Raw genomic sequence first — 21,496 nt, 5'->3', positions numbered from 1 at the left:
TGAAACCCACGCCAGGAGCAATGAGAAGCCTATTTGGTGGGAAAGAGGGGCTTTCCTCAGGCACAGAGTGTTAGGTGGGTACAGTTTACATCCAGCCAGGGGAAGAACATGGGCTTATGAGAGGATGTAGACGTCCAAACATCCCCCACCCTGAACACATACCGCCCCGCTATTAGGGACCAAAGGAAGGCAGTACGATACCATAGAGCCTCTCCCGGGCTGTAGTGTGCCTCCTCCCACCCCCGAAACTTGTATGCTGAAGTCTTAACCCCTAGTACCTCAGAATGGGAATGTATTTGCAGACAGAGTCTTTAAAGAGGTAACTGAGTTAAAGCAAGGTCACTAAGGTGAGCCCTAATGCAATGTGACTAGTGTCCTTATAAAAAGAAAAAACAAAAACACTGGTGGGTACAGAGGGAAGACCCTGTGAAGACACGGGGAGAAGACGGCCATCTACATGCCAAGGAGGGAGGCCTCAGAAGAAACTGACCCCTCCAACATCTTGACTTCTGGCCTCACAAATGTGAGAAAATCAATTTCTGTTTTTTAAGCCACCCAGTCTGTGACACTTTGTTATGGCAGCCCTGGCAGACTAAGTCCTGGTGGGTCACTGGTTAACTACAGAATTAACTGACTGTTAAAAACAAAGTTCCGAGATCTATAATGCAAAGATGGCGGCAGAAATCCTGACACGCTCTGTAGATACGTGCTCCAGTCCTATTTGGAGTCCATGTTAAAAGAAGAATAAAGTAAAATAGAAGGGAATCCAGGAATATAAAATGGAACCTTCGGAAGAGAGGCGAAAAGACCTGGGATGATTTAATACACAATCAATAAGACTTAACGTAGCCATTGTTTTTTAGCTCCAACACAGGGAGAGTGGTTGCAGGTGTTTCCTAACCTAAGAGATGAGGGAATCTGAGGTAAGAAGCAAATGTGAGTTCAATAAAACAAGACATAAAATTGAAACAAGACATATAAAGACATTTCCTGATAGCAGGAGTAATTTTTAAAAAAATGTTAAAGGCAATATGGCGATGTTTTACGTGGAGACATTACAAAAATTATATTTTGAAGGGCCTTTTATATGTATAATGAGCAACAGTTTTCCTGGATGACTTGGTTACAAGAGGCTACACTAGTTATTCTTTTAAATCCCACAACTCTATTATGTAAAGTTAAATCTCTCCCTGCCAAGGAGCACATCAAGTTCTGCAGAGACTTTGTAAGGTGGGCCCTGGGTATATAATGGGATTTACCTTGCAGGAGTCTTTTAAAACAGAGATTCACGCTGCCCAGATCTCACCAGCCTACATGAGGAACAAAAGTTTTGTTTTTTGCTTTTTATTTTTTTATTTTAACTATTAAATGTGGTGATGCCAGTACAGCTGTGGAAATGCAGTCTGTGCCCTATTTTGCCTTATGCATCATCAAGAAAATTGCCAGCTCAAGCTTGATTCCAAAATCTTTATTGGGTGATGCAGCTAACAAAAGACACAGCTTGATTTGCAAACGCCAGGCAGGGCCAGTGCTGCGGCCAACTGGAAAAAATATTGTTTTGAACCATTTTATTGTCACTGAAGGAAAATATTCATAAACTGCCAGGCATATGGAACATCTCGAAGTGTATTCAATAAGTTATTTTTAGCATTTAAGGGGATCTTACATCTCATTCAGTATAATCTTCCACACAAGCAGAAAGCCCTTTGTAAGTGTGTATGACTGTTTCTTTATGAATTCTTCTAATATTCTGGGAACTTGCTACTTCCACATTAGGTCCTCCATTGAATTTAAAAAAAAAAAATACACTTCTACTACTTTTTCCTTATGCTTGGACAAAATTTGCATCCTTAGAACTTATTCCCATTGGTCCCAGTTTACTCCCAACGTTTAGTACATAAAAACCAAAGTTTACAAGTATGTAATAGGTTATATATGCAAAGTGGGTAGCTATGAGAACATATACAAATTATTCAGGTAAAACACAAATTGATTGTACACAGTTAAACATTTTAGATTCAGGGAGAACCTAGCATTTTTTTAGGTAGAACCTAGCATTTTATTTAGATCTTCATTAAACCGTTGTAATTGAGAACAGACATATGTAATAAACCTCCAAAAATAGATCCTGAAAGGCACTTTCTGCTCAGGGCAAGCAGTCATGGAATAAGCACATAAACAAGCTGGCTTCTCTGCACCACACCAGCCAAGTCAGCTTTCTCCATGGTCAGCCGCACCAGCTCTGCCCTCCTTTCTGTTAACACCAGCCAGACCTCCAGGAAAACTTTTGATAAGGCTGAGATGATGAAGGACAGTAAGCTAATTACCATGTGTATTAGGAGCTAGAGAAAGGAGGGCCTCTGGATTCATTTAAGAATGTTGAGTCTTGACATTATTCTGCCTGAAAGGGTTGTGGTTGGTGTGAAATTACAAGTTTTCACAGCTGGATGGGAAAGATCAGATATTGAGAGAAAAGCTTGAGAATAAGCAGTTTACTTTGGAGGTGGTTCCAGGATGCACCAGTAGGAGAGTGAGGAAAAGAGACAGGGAAGGAAAGACAACTAATAAAGTGTATGTTATCCATGGACACACAAAGGGGAACAACACACACCGGGGCCTTTTGAGAGTGGAGGGTTGGAGGAGGGAGAGGATCCGGAAAAATAACTAATGGGTATTAGGCTTAATACCTGGATGATGCCATAATCTGTACAACAAACCCACATGACACAAGTTTACCTATGTAATGAACCTTCGCATGTACCCCTGAACTTAAAAGTTAAAAAACAACACATGTGTTATCACTCAGATTACTATTATGGACAACTGAAACTTAATCCCTTGGGGGAACTCTGAGAAACCAGCCAATACTCAAGTCTCTGAGTCCTCCCACCTGAGGAGTGAGGGAGCTGGGGTATTTATACTCTCACCCAAGTCAGTTGTGTATAAATAAATGCTTTCACAGCTGGTAGGAAAAGGCCTAACTAGTAGTGTCTTGGTCTCACTTCCCTCAGAAGCAAACCTTGAGTTAAAGACTCAATTACAACCATTTATTTGGGAGTCAATGGAGAAAGCACCAGCAGGGAAGCTGGGATGTGAGACAAGGAAGCAGTCTGTTCCTTGAGTGATAATTTCCTGATACTTCCAGCCTGACCCCTGCACAGGTCAGACTGGCCTTTCACAGTTTTAAAAAAGCCTGCAGACACAGAGGTGAAGATTCCAGCAGACAGGAATTGTTTGGAGCACACACATACAAAATAAAAGTATGAGGGATATGGGCAGGTCACTGATCATTCACTGAAGTGATCATTCATTAAATAACTTATTACAGTGAAAAAACTGGCCGGGCATGGTGGCTCAGGCCTGTAATCCCAGCACTTTGGGATGCTGAGGCGGGCAGATCATCTGAGGTCCGGAGTTCAAGACCAGCCTGGTCAATATGGTGAAACCCCATCTCTACTAAAAATACAAAAAATTTAGCTGGGTGTGGTGGCATACACATGTAATCTCAGCTACTGGGGAGGCTGAGGCAGGAGAATTGCTTGAACCCAGAAGGCACAGGTTGCAATGAGCTGAGATTGCACCACTGTACTCCAACCTGGGTGACAGAGGGGGACTTCATCTCAAAATAATAATAGTAATAATAATAATAAAAAAATAAAGTGAAAAAACTGATCATGTATCTTGTGTAGCAGAGCCGTCATTGGAGTTTTCTGTCAAAACCATCCAAGATAAAAAGTTACCTTGCCAAGACTATCATCTTGCACAAAAGCAGAGAGAGGCTGGGTCTGCCTTCTGGGTCAGCCACTGATGAGCTTTAAAAGCTTGGATGAGCTTGAGCAGGTATAAAATAGAGAGAACCTCACCTTCCCTAGCTCTCCTACACCAAGTTACAAGGATAAAATGAGATAATATAAATAAAAATCCTTTGAAACAGAAAAAGCACTAAACAAAATACAAGATATGAGGCATGGTGATGTGTGCTCATTTGAAACAAAAATTTTAGTTCATATTTTAGAGAAATTATATTTCCTTTAACTTGAGACTTTCATCAGGCAAGAAAAGTAACAGATCACAGTACATTTAGAATTTTCTCTGGAGCCTCATTCTTTGTTGTTGTTGATAGGAAGATGGCAGCAAAATGTGTTGATGACTCTTTTCTTAGATATAATGAGCTGTTGATGATTTGTGACTCAATCCCTGGAAGTTATCTGGAAGTCTACAATGCCAGCTCCCTGGTGAAAATTTCATAAAGAACCATCTTTGTGTCAATGAACATAAAGCTGACTTTCAAAAATAAACAAGGCACAGAAGATAAGTTTTCCTATTTCTTTTACTTACCACCTGTCCTAGATTGACTGATTTTAGGTAAAAATATTAAAGGAGGTAGACAGAAGTAGGACTTCTTTTAGTGCCCATATCTCTGGGCTCTTGCTAGAGCTATACTAGCTTATGTGTGTTTTTAAGTCCAGGGTTCAGTTTAAATTTTGAATTTCATTGCTCCATGAAGTTTCTCAGTAATTTTCCATTCATTCTATGTAGGAAACATTAGTAGCATCAGAGCCACTCAGGAACACTCTTGGAAGGGACTACATCTTTTCGACTTGTTCTTCATTACAATAGCCACAGGGGAAAAAATATTTTTAAATGTTCAGGACTTACTTTCTGTTTGGCGCTGAGCTAAGCACAACACATAGATTCTAACATTTAATCATCCCCTCAGTTCTTTGGGTTAGATACTATTTTTATCTCCATTTTATATGTGAGAATATTCAGCCATAAAAAGGCAATTTAGGACCAGGTGTGGTGGCTCACACCTGTAATCCCAGCACTCTGGGAGGCCGAGGCAGGTGAATTACCTGAGGTCAGGACTTCAAGACCAGCCTAGTCAACATGGCAAAACGCTGTCTCTACTAAAAATACAAAAATTAGCTGGGTGTGGTGGCAGTCACCTGTAATCCCAGCTACTCTGGAGGCTGAGACAGGAGAATCATTTGAACCCAGGAGGCGGAGGTTGCAGTGAGCCAAGATCACACCATTGTACTCCAGCCTGGGTGACAAGAGTTAAACTCCACCTCAGAAAAAAAAAAAAAAAAAAAAAAAAAAAAAAAAAAAAGAAGGCCATTTAGTGCTGCTTTCAAAGAAGAATTTAAGCATTGGAAAATGACAATGACAACTTATGGTCCCGGACTGTCTCACACTGATAAGTTCCTTCAGAACTCTCCCATGGTAGAGCTCTTCTCTGAGAAGCATGGCAAGCAAGGCTTCACTGTTAAACAATAAGGACCCCAAATCTCTTTTGGGAAGGGTGTTGTTATCATCAGAACAAAAGTGAAACTCCTCTACCTGTGGCTTTGCAAGTTCTCTGTGATAAGTGTGTGTGTTCAGATGAGGTCTAGACGCTGTGCACTGGGTTTATGCATTCAGGAGAAAAGCTTAGCCAAGTCACTGCCTTCTGTTGTCTAGACTGACAAGTCCTTTGCCACCAGCCAAGTGCTCCTTTTCCCATTTCTGAACAATCTTGTTATAATCTTTCAGACAGGAAAAAACATAGCAATTTGAACTACCCTGATTTTACCCTAGGAAGATTCAAGTTGGTGGAAGGCCAACACAAAGGAAAAAAAAAAAATTGCTAACGGTGATGATCAACATTTATTGAGTGCTAAGTTGACTGGGCAAAGCACCCTACTCGGCTTATCTCAGTGAAACTTCACAACCCACCCCCCCGCCGCCATGTGGGAGGTATTACTATTATGCTCATTTTACAAATAAAGAAATCCAGCTTTAGAGAAGTGAACTGATGTACCCACGGTAACTTGCCTGCCTGCATCTGTCTTCTGTAAGAACTCAAATATGTAACCGCAAAGATACCCATGGATACAGTAAGACCTCACTAAATTAAAACATCAAAGTTTGAGATTACCTAATTGAATGTGATGAAAATCTTGATACAGACAATATTTTAAAATTGATGATATCATTTCATATAGCTAGAAGTAACCTAAGCAAGTTAAAAATGACTACTTGCAACAGACCTATACTACATAATGATTTGTCAAAGACAAAAACACAGAAGCACTGAAAGTTGGGATTAACACTTCAAAGCATATAAAACTTCCTGAGTTCTTGATTTGAAAAATTCACTTGTTATGTTTGGTTCTGTGTGTGTGTGTGTGTGTGTGTGTGTGTGTATAAAACCTGAAACACTAGTAATTATTTCACTATAACTTACATCTACTCTAGCAATGAACATTCAAGAAGTGAGCATCCTCAATATGGGAGCCCTAAAGCCCCAAGTCCAGTATGTCTAACTCCACCCCTGCACTATGACTATCTGTGCTTGTAGATATTTGCAAAAGGATGTAACCAACTATGGAACTACTCCTTAAGGGGAACTGGGGAAGGAAATATAAAGTACCCTATCTAGTTCCATCACTTAGCAAAGAGCGCAATGTGTATAAAGCATAGATTTAATTTTCCAGTGTGTCCCTATGATATCCACTGTACCTTGACTTCTTCGGACACTTAGCTCTTGTGGTGCTTCCAGAACATCATCAGGATGGGGGAAACAGAGTCCGTGGAAAGGGCCCAAGTCAAAGCACTCATGTAGCAGTTGCATGTTCACTCTTGAGCACACACTCATGAACCCAACAGCTGTGCCTGCCACCTGAAATATCCAAAACACCTTATTATTCTTTTTTTTTTTTTGAGACAGAGTCTTGCTCTGTCACCCAGGCTGGAGTGCAGTGGTGTATCTCGGCTCACCACAACCTCCGCCTCCTGGGTTCAAGCGATTCTCCTGCCCCAGCCTCCTGTGTAGCCATGTTGGCCAGGATGGTCTCGAAGTCCTGACCTCAAGTGATCTGCCCACCTCGGCCTCCCAAAGTGCTGGGATTACAGGCATGAGCCACCACACCCAGTCCAAAACACTTCATTACTTTATCAGAGGTCAAATGATTCTCATCAGGAAACCTCCAGAGCCCTCAGTATGTGGTCGGCTGGTGGTCTGGCAGGCACCCTGAGATTTAAGGGAGGAATGAGTCTCTTCCTTAAGTACATAAAACATGCTCAAAAATGTCCCAATAAGTGACCACTGGGGACACACCTAGTGGTGCATAAGTAACAGCGAAATTGCCAGAGTTCTTGACCCTTCAACCATTGGGATACTTGCCCTCTGCTCAGACCATGCCCCTGCCTGCTCCATATCCTCTGCCATTTGGTGTCATGTGTTTGTACCCCAACATAAGCCTGGTGCTTCTGTCTACTTTCTTCCCCTCTGCCATGCACATTTCTCAGGAATACAGGTCATTGTTCTGGTGCCCATGTAATCAGCCCCCAGTAGAGAGAAAGTCCATGGACCCTAGCTCCTTATCAGGTAGAAACTCTTCAATTTGTCTTGAACTCACTTATTTATTAACTGGATAGTCTGATGGGGAGGAGATATGAGGGAAGGAAGTTTGGTGGAAAATGTTCGAGGGAAGTAAACTTGAGTCAGGCTGGGCTGGTTCACCAGGTGGGTCTCATCTGCAAACGTCTAACTTCCCATCACCCCGAAATGCTGGTTCTGAAGCTCTTGCAGTTGTCCCCATGATTTTCGGTCTTTGATGAGTAATACATAGGTGAGAAGATGAGTAACTAGCTGATCTGAACCCTGGTTGGGTACCAGGTACCAAATTGGTACCAAAACATTAGAAATTAACAACAGACTTCAATTCTATCATATTCCACATTGAGAGACAGCTGTGACTGAAACTCCTTATTACATCCCTTAAGTAATTCTGTAGTTCATTGTTTTCTGCAAGGAAAGTATTTAAAATTTTAAGAGAGAGAGAAAATACATAGTCCTTTGAATTTCACATAAAATAATTATTAAGTAGATTTTAAGTAAATTCTGGTTGACTGATTAGACTCTGATAGCTGTTATTAGAAACCCACATTTACTGGGTCCTGTCTCTCAAGTGTTCAGACTTTTAGATAACCATTGCATTCAGAAAGTAGCAGAACTCAATAATCACAGGCATTCTCTATTCCCAAGAATGCAGCATCTTTCCATAAATGCTCAGTCAGAGAAAATGGTTAATGCTTTAACCTCCTAAAACAGAGAATCAGGCTACAATAACACTCAGTTTTAAAATGACACTAAAAAAAATTAGGTATTAAACTACTATTTGTTCTCGAACATGTCTCCCAGTTAAAAATCATTTGTTCTCAAATGTGTTTGCAAAATAAAAGTGAGACTTCCTCTATTTTCTCCTCAAAACTGAAATACAAGGGGTATTTTTAAAAATTAATTTTTTCACATATATTCCTTTCTTTACAGTCCCCCTAAAATGATACTGCTGAAAAAGCCTGGATTTACACAGCTGTTTTATAAAGCCATTGACACTTTAATAAAAGTCCAAAATAAACATTTTAATTTTTTTCCCAAATAACAAGTGATTGTTTGTCTTGTTTGCACTCGTGAACAAAGGCTGCATAGCCGCAGTTGTCTGGCTTCTCTGTAATTTCAGGCCCAAGACTCAGCAGACGCTGATTAACCAATCCATCTACCATATGTGCAGAAAGAGACGGCCAGCCTCACTCTCGGCAGGGAAAATTGGCATCCATCTTGGTTCACATGGAGATGTCCTTCTAATCCACAGCCGCGCTGGCGCAACAAAACTTCGATGGCCTGAAATACCTTTTGCTGGCTTCACAGCGAGCTGCATGTGCATGATAAGAATGTATTATTTATAAGACCGCTGTTAGTAATGAGCTATTACACTAATGGCTCATTGTGTTTGGAATTTGATTTCAAATGGCATGGATCACACATTCTGATGAAAATGAGAAAAACATGTTTTGCCATTAGGAACAAAGATTTAACGTTCTCCAATTCTACAACCTGTTATATTCCCATCATTCATCCAGGGTTGTAACAATTTACAAAAGTTCACAATTACAGACTACAACAGAGCAAGGACATATTGTGGAAGTGTCTGCTTTTTCCTTTGAGTTTCTTTCAAATAACCGATTTGAGACTGTTCTTAAATATGAATCTGCAGGAGTATCCAAATGCATTCTTGTGTAGGCACTGAAAAAAATAAATGGATTTAATGGACTTTTTTAACTTGTACAACAGAAAAGCATTGATTGCTGGCTGTTATCTATCTTCCTGGTGACAGAAGTACTTTCCACCACAAGTGTCTTCAATTATCTTATACTGGAGAACAAAACTGAAGGTTTTGTTTTTCTTGCTTGTCCTGTAAAGATCTACATCATGACACAGAAGGTTTAGATTGCTAGAAAACTATATGTACTGTGGCCTTGTCTTCCCAAACAGGTCCATATTCCACCATGAGGGTTTTGCCCTCATTGTGACCACTGCTGGCTCTGATCCTCTCCTCCTGATGCCAAGCGCATGGCTGACCTGGCAGGCTCTCCCTGCCTCCAGGTCAGTGGTGCCTACTCGGACCACTGCTGCCCACACCATGGATGATGCCAAAGCAGACGCTCTGCCCATCTGTCACTAGGAGCCGCCGTTGGCCTCCAACTACCCTTCCCTAAAACCTCAGCTTGGAGTAAACACCAGATGTCAAGGTAAGCCAGGGTACAGTTATGACAAGGAACTTGTATGAAGTGATGGCCCCAAACTCCTCCAAACTAGCTATCAAGCCAAAGAAAGTCCTTGTAACTAAAAACCCTTTCAGTCATAAGGGTTTCCCACAGGGCACAGCCTTGCCCTCAGGCATGCTGCGTGCATGGCCTGGAACTGCCATGGCTATTCAGAAAGAGACAAACTTGATGGACTTCTTTCTGTTTCCTCTGGTTGGCAGTGGTTGCCTTAAAGTAACATGTGCCTGTAAATGCCTAATCAGCATTCCGGGGGGGAGGGGGGAAGCCCAGATCTGCAGCATTTGCCGATTTCTGAGGTATAAGCACTCTCATCATGGCCGATGGGGGGAAAGCCCAGATTTGTAGCTTCTGCCGATTTCTGAGGCGTAAGCACTCGCATCATGGCCAATGTCAAGTGAACAGTGTGATCTCACTAAACATGTAGTTGGGAGGGAATGCACAGTAGCTAGCCATTATTTCTTACACCCACTGTATAGAGACCACAGACATTTTTTTAAAAAACCCTCAAGAGCATGGAGAATAGCAAAAAAAAATTGAAGGTGATGAATTTCAAGTATTTATTAACTTTGTTTTAATACAATTTATTACATTGTATGTTTCTATAATTTAATTTTTAATAATAGCTGTATTTAACAAGCAGTTTGCAGAGTTCCTGAAGATTTACAATCAGCCCTTGAGAGCCAGAGCAAGCTGGCTCCAGCACACCATTGCCTAAAAGGCCCCTAGGGAGGCAGGAAAAAGGGTAGCAACAGCATTGATCTTGAACCCCAAAAGGCTTCAGACATCAGACATGGCTCACTTCAGATTAGAGGTCCCCTCCCAGATCCCAGCTCACAGTCTTGTTTCTGCCCTTCCATTTGAAGATCGAGGTCTGTAGTCTCCCCTCCATGGAACACAAAGCCTCTGATGCTTGAGGCAGCACAGCCTCTGGAAGGAGATGGGGCTGGATGCCCTCTGCCTCTTTCAAGACACCAAAGAATCCTTGCAGGGTTGGAACCTCAGTTTTCAGCCTATGGCTTTGCTCCGATGTTTACACACACTGAAAGTGTGAAACATATGGCAAGAGAGAGAAAGAACGTGGGGGAAGAGGTCACTGCGGCTTCTCTACAAAGCACTGACTCAAGTGATTCAGACTAAAACTAGTACCTCGAAACCAAATAATTAAAAGCCTTCCAAAAACAGAGACCCTGATTAAACCTGATGAGTAAAGTCTGGTCATGAAAATCCTTACTGGGGTCTGTATGAATCATTTCACTTCTCAGGAGTTTCTGTCTAGTTGTGTACAGACAAGCTTTCCAAATGGTGCTGCTAGGCCCAAATGCTTCCAGCCCTCCCTTCTGTGGCTAGCCTGGTAGCCTGGGGCTAATGGCTAAACGAGAATACGTGAAAGCAGGTCGTTGAGAAACCATGCCAAAACCTAAATATGAGAAAATAAAATAAACATTTAAAAACTAAAATAAAAATAAATAAAAATTCTTTCAATGTAGTACTTCAGAATCTAATTTCCAGGGCCAATTGTCAGCTGCAGAAACTAATACCCACATGTTTATAAAACCATGTCATTCTCACCAGGTGTGCTTTACCCTCATGTAGATGAGTGTTTCACCACCTGGACTGCACATTGGAATCATCTGGGGAGATTTTTAAAAATCCAGATTGAGGCCAGGCATGGTGGCTCATGCCTGCAACCCCAGCACTTTGGGAGGCCGAGGCAGGAGGACTACAGTTTAAGACAAGCCTGGGCAACATAGTGAGATCCTGTGTCTAAAATTAAAAATAAATATATGGATTATGTCTCACCCCCAAAAGATTCATTTAATTGGCCCGAGGGTACCCCTGCAACAGGATTTTTAAAAATGGATATAATTGATATAATTCAACTACCATAAAAACAGCCCTTTAAGAAATACACAATTCAGGCCTAGTGCACTGGCTCACACCTGTAATTCCAACACTTTTGGAGGCCAAGGTGGGCAGATGACTTGAGGCTAAGAGTTTGAGACCAGCCTGGTCAACATGGCAAAACTCCATCTCTACTAAAAATACAAAAATTAGCCAGTGTGGTGGCAGGCACCTGTAATCCCAGCTACTTGGGAGGCTGAGGCAGGAGAATTGCTTGAACCCAGGAGGTGGAGGTTGCAGTCAGCCAAGATCACACCACTGCACTCCAACCTGGGCAACAGAGCAAGACTCTGTCTCAAAAAACAACAACAACAACAACAACAAAAAAAAAAACCACACACAATTCAGTGGTTTTTAATATATTCACAAAATTGTACACCCATCCCCACTATCTAATCCCAGAATATTTTCATCCCCCGACCAACCAATGCCTATGCCCAATATTAGTCACTTCTCCTTCCCCTTTCCCTCCAGACACTAATGTACCTTCTGTCTCTACAGAAGTGTCTATTCTAGGCTTTCATCTAAATGCTATCATACAATACGTGGTCTTTATGACCGACTTCTTTTCCTTAGCATCGTTTTCAAGGTTCCGACATGCTGTAGCATGTATCTGTGCTTCATTCTTCTATTTCCTAGTACTATTCCCTCGTATGGATATGCCACAACTTGTTTATCTAGTCATCAGTAGACAGACATTTGGCCTATCTCTACTTTTTGGCTATTATGAAGAATGCTGCTATGAACATTTGCATACAAGTCTTTGTGTGGACACGTGTTTTCAATTCTGTGTATGGAATTGCTGGGTCAAATGGTAACTCTTATGTTTAACTTTTGGAGAAAATGTCAGACTTTTTTCCAAAATGGCCATGGCATTTTATATTCCTACCAGCAATGAATGAGGGTTCCAGTTTCTCCACATCCTTGCCAACATCTGCTATTGTCCTGCTTTTTGATTATAACCCTCCTAGTGGAGGTAAAGTGGTATCTTACTGTGATTTTGATTTGCCTTTCCTTAACGACTAATGATGTTGAATGTCTTTTCACGTGCTTATTGGCCAATTGTATCTTTTATTTATTCATTTTTTTGAAAAGTGTCTATTCAAATCATTTGCCCACATTTTATGTGGATTATTTTTCTATTGTTGTGAGAGTTCTTTGTATATATTCTGGATCCAAGTCATTGGCATGGTATGGATAGTTAAAAGCCTCCCAAGTGATTTGCATATGGGCCAAGTTTGAGAACCACTGATGTAGAACAAAGCCTCAAACTGCTCATGTCATCCAAATAAGAGAACTTTTCATTCCAAGTTTCAAGAAAAGTAATATTCTTTAAACAGCTCTTATAGTTTTAACAAATAATGAGTAATGAGTAGATGAAGAATCATGAATTAGAGGGTGTAGGCTGTCTTTTGGGCCCAATAGGCTGGGCCTTCTGATTTGTTTAGAAAAGCTAGAAATTCCAATTGTTATATAGACTTTCATAATTTTTACCTTAGCTGCTAATTCAAAAATATTTAATCATATATAACTTGAATCAAATCATAAGAAAACATTGCACAAATTCAAAATGAGACATTTTACAAAATGTCTGACCTATACTCTTCAAAACTGTAATTCTCATGGAAGATAAAGACTGACTGGAGAATTGTTCTAGATTTAAAAAGGCTGAAGAAACAGAGCACTTGAATTCAATGAATGGCCTGGAATTACCTCTGCCATAAAGGACATTACTGGGACTGTCAGAAAAATCTGAATAAAGTCTGTAGATTAGATAAAAAGAATTGCAGGAACTAGTTGGGTGCGGTGGCTCACTCCTGTAATCCCAGCACTTTGGGAGGCCAAGGCAGGCGGATCACCTGAGGTCAGGAGTTCACCTGAGGTCAGGAGTTCACCTCAGGTCAGCCTGGCCAACATGGTGAAACCCCATCTCTACTAAAAATATAAAAGTTAGCTGGGCGTGGTGGCACACACCTGTAATCCCAGCTGCTCGGGAGGCTAAAGCAGGACAATCGCTTGAACCCGAGAGGCGGAGGTTGCAGTAAGCCGAGATCATGACAGTGCACTCCAGTCTGGGTGACAGAGCAAGGCTCCATCTCAAAAAATAAAAAAAATAAAAGAATTACAGGAATCATAATTACTTGGCTTTGATCATTGTATTGCAGTTATCTAAAAGAGTGTCCTTGTTTTTAGGAAATATACATTGAAATACTTAGAGGTAAAGGGGCATCATGTATGCAACTTACTCTCAAATGGTTCAGAATATACATGAGAGAGAGAGAAAGCCAGCGAGAGAGAAAGAGGGGGGTGGGGAATTAGAAAGGATGACCAAGAGAATAAAACAAATGGGGTTGGATGTTAACATTTGGGGAATCTGGGTAGTTATAAACTTTCTTTAAGTGTGAAACTATGTCAAAACAAAACGTTAAAAAAAAAATACCTCTCCAACTCAAACAAAATCCATCTGCCAGCAGAACGCTGGTTTGTGACTTCTGAAGTGTGAGATTTGGGGATTCTCAGAAGTCCCCCTATGCACCCCTAGGGGGTCTTTTCCATTCCCTCTCACTCTAGGAACAAGGCAAGAATCTACAGCACCCTGGGCATCTGGAAGGACCTCGCAAAAGACAGCCTAAAGTCAGTAACCCAGGGGAGGAAGCTGGCCTGGTGCACCACCTGGAAGGGCAGTGGGAGGGCCGGGGTGGCCAGGGAGACAATGGCAGCTCCAGGGGTGCCCAGCAACACAAGAGCAACACCACTCACATCCCTCCTTCCTCTCACTAAGTGTGTCCCCACATGGATCAGTCACTAACCTCACACACAACAGCATGATTCTCTTCATCTTGGGCCTCTATTAGTTCGGCCAGGAAGTATTCACCATAAGTTTCCTTCAGAATTGTGTCATAGCGCATAAATATTGGCATGAGATCGTCATGGTCTTCCACCCTGTTTAATAGAAAGGCTGAAGTTCAGTGTTCGTTCACTCATTTTTGTCCTTCAACGGGGCACCAACTAGGTGCCAGACCCTGTTCTAAGTGCTGGGGCTACAGCAACACTCATGATATCAACCTCCCTTCTTCTTTTTTTTTTTTTCTTTTCTTTTTTTTTTTTTTGAGAGGAGTCTAATTCTGTTGCCAGGCTGGAGTCTCATTCTTCTTTCCTGCTGCCTTGTGAAGAGAGACACGTTTGCTTCCCCTTCCACCATGATTGTAAGTTTCCTGAGGCCTCCCCAGCGCTGTGGAACTGTGAGTCAATTAAACCTCTTTCCTTTATAAATAGCCCAGTCTCAGGTATGTCCTTACAGCAGTGGGAGAATGGACTAATACACCTCTTGTCAAAACTCTCTGGAAGGAGAGACAGCAAAGGGTCTTTATCCAGGCAACCAGATCCTTTGTTTTCTTAAACTGTCAACCTGGCCCTGATGTCATCACCACCAAACAGTCTTATTCCATCATGCAAGGGCATCAGCAGGAATTTCTAGTGATGAGGCTAAATCAGGGAGCCAGAAACAAATGTCAACCGTTTTTTGAATGGGTATGACTGTACTACTGATGCTGCAGTCATTTTTCAAGCTATTTCAGCCCTGCAATAATTTACCAAAGGCCTTGACCACTTGTCTGTCTATTTCTGCATGTGATCACTGAGCATTATCAGTGGTCACCTGTGGCCCAGGGGACTGAGGGACAACCATAAATGCATTAAGTCTTATGGTGCTCTTGAAAATATTAGAAATAAAATGATACAGCATAGTGGTCACAGCCTAAGCAGGGGAGCCAGGCTGCCTGTGTCTGGATCCTGCTTCTGCCCAGCTGTGACTTTGGGTACTTTACCTCTCTATGTTACTGTGTGTGCATCTGTCATAAAAATAGCAAATGTTTAAAAAGATCATATGCAATGTTATTGTTATTATCATTATTACTTAGGTAGGAGAAACCAAAAAGAACTGCAGAACTTCTACAGTCAGTGGGTGGAATGAGAGTTTCTTACTACAGAAGCTTGAATCACTGCACTCACTTCCCATTGACTACTGTAAGGAGAAACTCTGTCATTCCATCCACCATCACTAGTCTTCTTAAAACCCTGCTTTCTTCATCTTACTTTAAAACTTTTCCATGCAGCCATAAGAAATAATGAAATCATGTCCTTCGCAGCAACATGGTTGCAGCTGAAGGTCATTACCCTAAGCGAATTAACGCGGGAGCAAAAAAAACAAATACTGCATGTTCTCACTCGTAAGTAGGAGCTAAACAACGGGCACTCATGGACATAAAGATGGTAACAATAGACACTGGGGACTTCTAGGGAGGGGAGAGAAGGAGCAGGGTATGGGTTGAAAAACTGTTGAGTACTATGCTCAGTACCTGGGTGATGGGATCAACTGTACCCCAAACCTCAGCATCATGCAACATACCCAGGTAACAAACCTACACATGTACCCACTAAATCTAAAATAAAAGTTGAAATTAGTTTTGAAAAACTCCACTTTTGCAAGCTCCCCACTGTTTCTGGGATGGGTACAAAATTCTTTGCCTCCATCTTTCCACCCTAGTCACCAATAATGATAAGAGTTGATTCACTTATTGACTCTAGAAGGAGACTTCACCATCTTCCCTCCTTCCCACGTCTATTCTCAGCCAGTGCTCTGACCACCTTGCCCATCCCCAATTCCAGCATCCCCAAAGCTCATCTCCACCCTACACCCTCCAGTGACTCTTCTCTCCCAACCTCCTTTCCCAGGAACCCAATGATGGGATCATCACTGGATATATATTGTCCAGTTCTGGTGCTAATTCTTATAGCCAAGGTGTAGCATCTTCCCAAACAGGGAAAACGTTCTTTAGGGAAACAGAAGGAATTCTGTAGCAGTTCTGTAGCATGTAGCCCAACAGCAAAAGCCAATGTGAACCGGGCCCACACCTTGTGCTGAGACCTTGTCAAGGGTCCCATTTACAGTGACAGCAGTGAAGGGCAGAATTTTTATGCCCAAGGGGCAGCATCTGGGCAGTCTGAACCTATGGTCCTATGCTGGTGGCATCATAGCCCCTCTGCTTAGCCTTCTGACTCTACTGACTAAGAAACTGGCAAAGTCACTTCAATGCTAAGCCTTGGTTTTCTCATGCACAAAAAACAGGTAGGGACAAGAATAGCTGCGAGATCCAAATGACGCATTAAAGCCTGCTCTCTGGGGCACAGTAAGTCCTTAGCAAGTGTTTGTTCTCCACATGAGCCCTCAGAACCTTGGCAGAAAAAGCCTAGAACATTCTGCTGCCTTCCAGGAACAACTCACTTCCCCACTTAACCTGCCAAAAGGGTGTTGCTAATAAGAGGTGGTGGCTTTTCTCTGTAAGAAGAGTCCTTGATGATATTGGCTAAAAATATTCTGTAAAAAATTCTAGGAGACAGTAGTCAACAAATCCATTTTCAAACATTTTGCCAAAAATAAAAGGTTGCATCAATGTTTATTAACAGACATTTTAAATAATGGAAAAATAATTCAATAACCTAATCATTTTAAGTGAATGAAGACAGCAATCACACACAATCAGCTGTGCACCATAGGCTTTTATTTATACGATGGACACAAAAATATTACTCTACAGCTATAAACATCAGGAATAAAGGTTCCGGGAGACCCAGAGCCCTAGGCCTGCTCATGAAACCGAGCAACCCATTAACAAAGTTATCCACAATCATACCTCAACACGAATTCTTCTGGGAAAAACAGAAAAACATCCAAATCTTGGAGTTCTGAAGAGGCTCTCTTAAGCCCTTCCCCAAAATGGATAAAGAGGAACTTGTTCTGCTAAATGCATTCCTTGGGGTAATTGATAATTTATGATCTTGCATCAGCCCGAGTGCTAATGATAAAGTATGACATCAGCCTCACATAGTCTCAAATGGCATATGACAAAGTCCAGCCCCACAGAAACAAAACACCCCAGCTATGGAAAACAACTCATGTAGTCAAATGTTTCAACGTGAGTGTTCTGAGGCAACGAGCGCTGCCTGTCAAAGTCAGGATGCAAGAAGAGCCACTGTGAATTTGGCGCGGCAGCGCCACGTGCCCTGGCGTTGACATGCTGCACAGTGTTCCAGTGGTGATGACGATGCGGAGTTTATAGATCAACACAGAGTGCAATGGAAATAGTACAGTTCTCTGAGTGAAAAGCAAAGTTACTTTATATCTTCCATTCAGAATGTGGCTTGGAGGGGGCAGCAATGTGCTTGTTAATGTCATCAATTATACAATATTTTATTTTAACTTCTCTGGAGGAAACAAACGGTCCACCTCACAAAGACTTATCAATCTCTCAGACACCCAGATTTCCGTCAGACTCTGAAAACTGTGCCACGTGAAATGGAGTTGAACCCACACCTTAAGAAAATCGACCACCTCTCCAGGACACCCTACTTGAGAAATGGGTGTCTTCTAAGTCCACAGCTAGTAATGAGCCGGTAGCTCTCACTGGCTTCCTGGGAGCTGGGGAGAAGTGAGGACAAACTCCCTCAGCACTTCCACCAGTCGGTTAGCTGGGCTTGCTAGGAGCACCGCGACGTCCAGGCCACGCAGAGCTCTCCCCTGCAGCCTGATGGGTCTCTGGGTGACACGCAGATCCTGAGATTGCTTCATTGCCTCCACGGTCTGGCTGCTGCACTACATGATTACGGCTCCAGAGGAAAACCTGCAGGCCCGCTTCCCTCGAGTCTGAGAGGTGTGCATCACTTCCCTGCAAGCACAGAAGCCCCTGCGAATGCACAGACGGAAAGCTCACACTTAAGGACTGGAGTGACAGCAGCAGCAGCAGGCCACCTCTTCTGGATGCACCTCTGCATCCAGAATCCTGGCACAGCCTCCTCGTTCCTGTCTGATGATAGTCTCCATATTCAGAGAGGATTTGCATTTCACTAGCTGGACTTTAAAAGGTACAGTGGTAACAGGAATTCTGTTGACACTTCAAACGCCATCAATATATTTCTTCAAACCTGTGTGTGTGTGTATTTTAAGGAACCAGTGAAGAAAGAAAAAAAGTCATAGAAAATCTAATTTAGTAGTAGTGCCAGAGAATGCAGTGTGTTCTAGTTACGCCAACTCTTTACCATGAACACTGTCTCAGTGTGCGGTAGGAGAACCTAAGATCAGCACCAACTAGATTGTTCTTTGACTTCAGGTATCCAAAACCAAGCACGTTTTTTCTTTCCAAGATCTCTTGTGACCTCTAGTGGTCTTCTTTAAGAAAATCAAATCTATCATTTCTAAACTCCATACAGTATTCCACTGTAGAACTTCAAAATGGGGTTTGGAGTCATTCAGCTTCTAGTCCTTGGAAAATGTCATGCTTTAAAAAATTATGAAGGGTTTTAAGCTCAAATTTGTCATGTGCTTTTCAAAGCACATCTGATCTAAACGTCCATCCTGGGATAGTATGGCTCCAGCTGGATCGTCAACCAAGGTCTACTTACTGGGTCACTTACCAATCTTACTCATGAAGGTTGTTGGGGAAAATCTGTCATTGCTCTACCCCTTCTTTTGGAATGCTTTAGGATATTCACAACAAACATCAGAATGTTTATTCATATGAAATTGCTCAGAAGTCAAGTTTAAGTGGATTTCTAAAAAGCATGACATGAGACTATCAAATGCTTCACAAAAATGATTGCCTTAAGAGTTTAAACTTTGTAATTACAAACCACCAATCTTAAATCTTAAAGAATGTTTTTTTCATCTATTTTATTTTCTAATTTCAATAGTTTTGGGAATATGGGTGGCTTTTAGTTACATGGATGAGTTCCTTAATAGTGAATTCTGAGATTTTAGTGCACCCATCACCTGAGCAGTGTACACTATACCCAATAGGTTGGATTTTATTCCTCACCCCCTCCCAACCTCCCCCTTCCCAGTCCCCACAGTCCACTATGTCACTCTGTATGCCTTTGCGTCCTCATAGCTTAGCTCCCACTTACAAGTGAGAACATACGGTATTTGGTTTTCCATTCCTGAGTTACTTCACTTAGAATAATGGTCTTCAGCTTCATCCAAGGTGCTATAAAAGACACTATTTTGTTCATTTTTATGGCTGAGTAGTATTACATGGGGTATAAATATCATATTTTATTTATTCACTCATTGGTTGATGGGCACTTAGGTTGGTTCCATATCCTTGCAATTGTAAATTGTGCTGCTATAAACATGTGTGTGCATGTATCTTTTTCATATAATGACTTATTTTCCTTTGAGTAGATTCCCAGTAGTGGGATTGCTGGATCGAGTGGTAGCTCTACTTTTAGCTCTTTAAGGAATCTCCACACTGTTTTCCATAATGATTGTACTAATTTACATTCCCACCAGCAGTGTAAAAGTGTTCCTTTTCACCACATCCATGCCAGAATCTGTTGTTTTTTGACTTTTAAATTGTGGCCATTCTTGCAGGAGTAAGCCAGTATCTCATTATGGTTTAATTTGCATTTCCCTGATGACTAGTGATTTTTCATCTATTTTAAAAAGCAACAAGGTTGAGCCAATTTAATCAATCATTGTTATCAACAAAGAAGCAATACTCCACTAAGGAAACTTCAGTTATTTCACAACATTGTTTGAAAGCATATAATCCTTTCCTTGGCCAAGTCTCCTCCCAGCCCCAGGAGGACTTGAAAAAGACAGGTTTTCCCCCAGAAAAAGAGCATGCCAATAGTTTCTAAATCTAAACATCTCAAATCCACCATGGATGATTAATGAAGCCCACCGTAGATTTTAAAGGTGTGTCCAGAAGTAGCTATGCTTTATTTCAGATAGTATGAAAAGTATAAAACAGTAACTTCATTAATTACTGTCTAAGTAGATAGGCAGATTACAGCATAATTTTCCACATGCGTAAATCAAAGAAACAGGACAGGGGATTACAGCATTAATTCATTGGTTTTGAATGTGTCACTAGCCAAATGGCCAAAGGATAATTACATCCCCAAACCCTTCACTGGTTCAGTGTCTTAAGAATTGTGGGCCGGGCGCGGTGGCTCATGCCTGTAATCCCAGCACTTTGGGAGGCCGAGACGGGCGGATCACGAGGTCAGGAGATCGAGACCATCCTGGCCAACACGGTGAAACCCCATCTCTACTAAAATACAAAAAAACCCAGCTGGGCGTGGTGGCGGGCGCCTGTAATCCCAGCTACTGAGGAGGCTGAGGCAGGAGAATGGCATGAACCCGGGAGGCGGAGCTTGCAGTGAGCGGAGATCGCGCCACTGCACTCCAGCCTGGGCGACAGAGTGAGACTCCATCTCAAAAAAAAAAAAAAAAAAAAAAAAAAAGAATTGTGTTGTTTGGCGACAGAATGAGACTCCATCTCAGAAAAAAAAAGAATTGTGTTCTTCACCATTAACTATCAGTGCAAGTAACTACCGTTGCAACGGATGTCAAAAAACATGTGAGGGAAATAAGAGACAGGAAGTAGCCTAAGAGCCACACAGCCATGCCCGTCTGACTTCTGTAAAGTCTCCATTTTTCTAGTGTTCTTAAGGAGGGAGGTAGTCCACACAACTGCATTCTCCAGATACATGAAATCCTGTGCCTGCAAGTATCAAAACTCGAATTTGAACATGTGGATCGAGGGCTTTCTAAAATGTGCCACACCTCTCTACCTTCTGCAGGCAAAGGCACCAACTGCCATACTGTCATACAATTCACTTCCACATGAATTCACTACTGTCCACTTATCTTCTTACAAACATCCCTTCCTCACTGCAAAGTATCCACTGTCATCTCTTTGCTATCATTCCTCCTGTGCTTTGCTTCTTTCAGATTTTCTGTGGGCACACCATCAGAGGCCGTATGTGCAAGACCTCAGGTTAAGGTATCCAGGTTTATTTCAAGTTTTGTGAGCCTTGTCCACTGAAGGTTATAGTCCATAGCACTCAAGTTTTCAAGAGAAGAAAGGAAGAGAAGGAGGAAGTGAGGAAGGAAAGGAGGGAGAAAGGGAGACCAAACCAC

At 41.9% G+C, this 21,496-nt stretch overlaps 1 protein-coding gene across 1 annotated transcript in view; it reads right to left on the bottom strand.

Annotated features, from left to right (window-relative positions):
* CFAP61 (cilia and flagella associated protein 61) overlaps positions 1–21,496 on the bottom strand; it is a 291,671-nt gene that overhangs the window by 242,623 nt on the left and 27,552 nt on the right. Inside the window, exons 7-8 of the mRNA XM_050805793.1 lie at positions 14,325–14,457; positions 6,505–6,664 (exon numbers count right to left, since the gene is read on the bottom strand). Of these exons, the coding sequence (XP_050661750.1) occupies positions 6,505–6,664; positions 14,325–14,457 (293 nt within the window). The remainder of the gene's footprint in view (positions 1–6,504; positions 6,665–14,324; positions 14,458–21,496) is intronic.

Source organism: Macaca thibetana, chromosome 10, assembly GCF_024542745.1.
Source record: "Macaca thibetana thibetana isolate TM-01 chromosome 10, ASM2454274v1, whole genome shotgun sequence".
Lineage (NCBI taxonomy): Eukaryota > Metazoa > Chordata > Mammalia > Primates > Cercopithecidae > Macaca > Macaca thibetana.
This window is presented reverse-complemented; position numbering and strand designations above follow the sequence as displayed.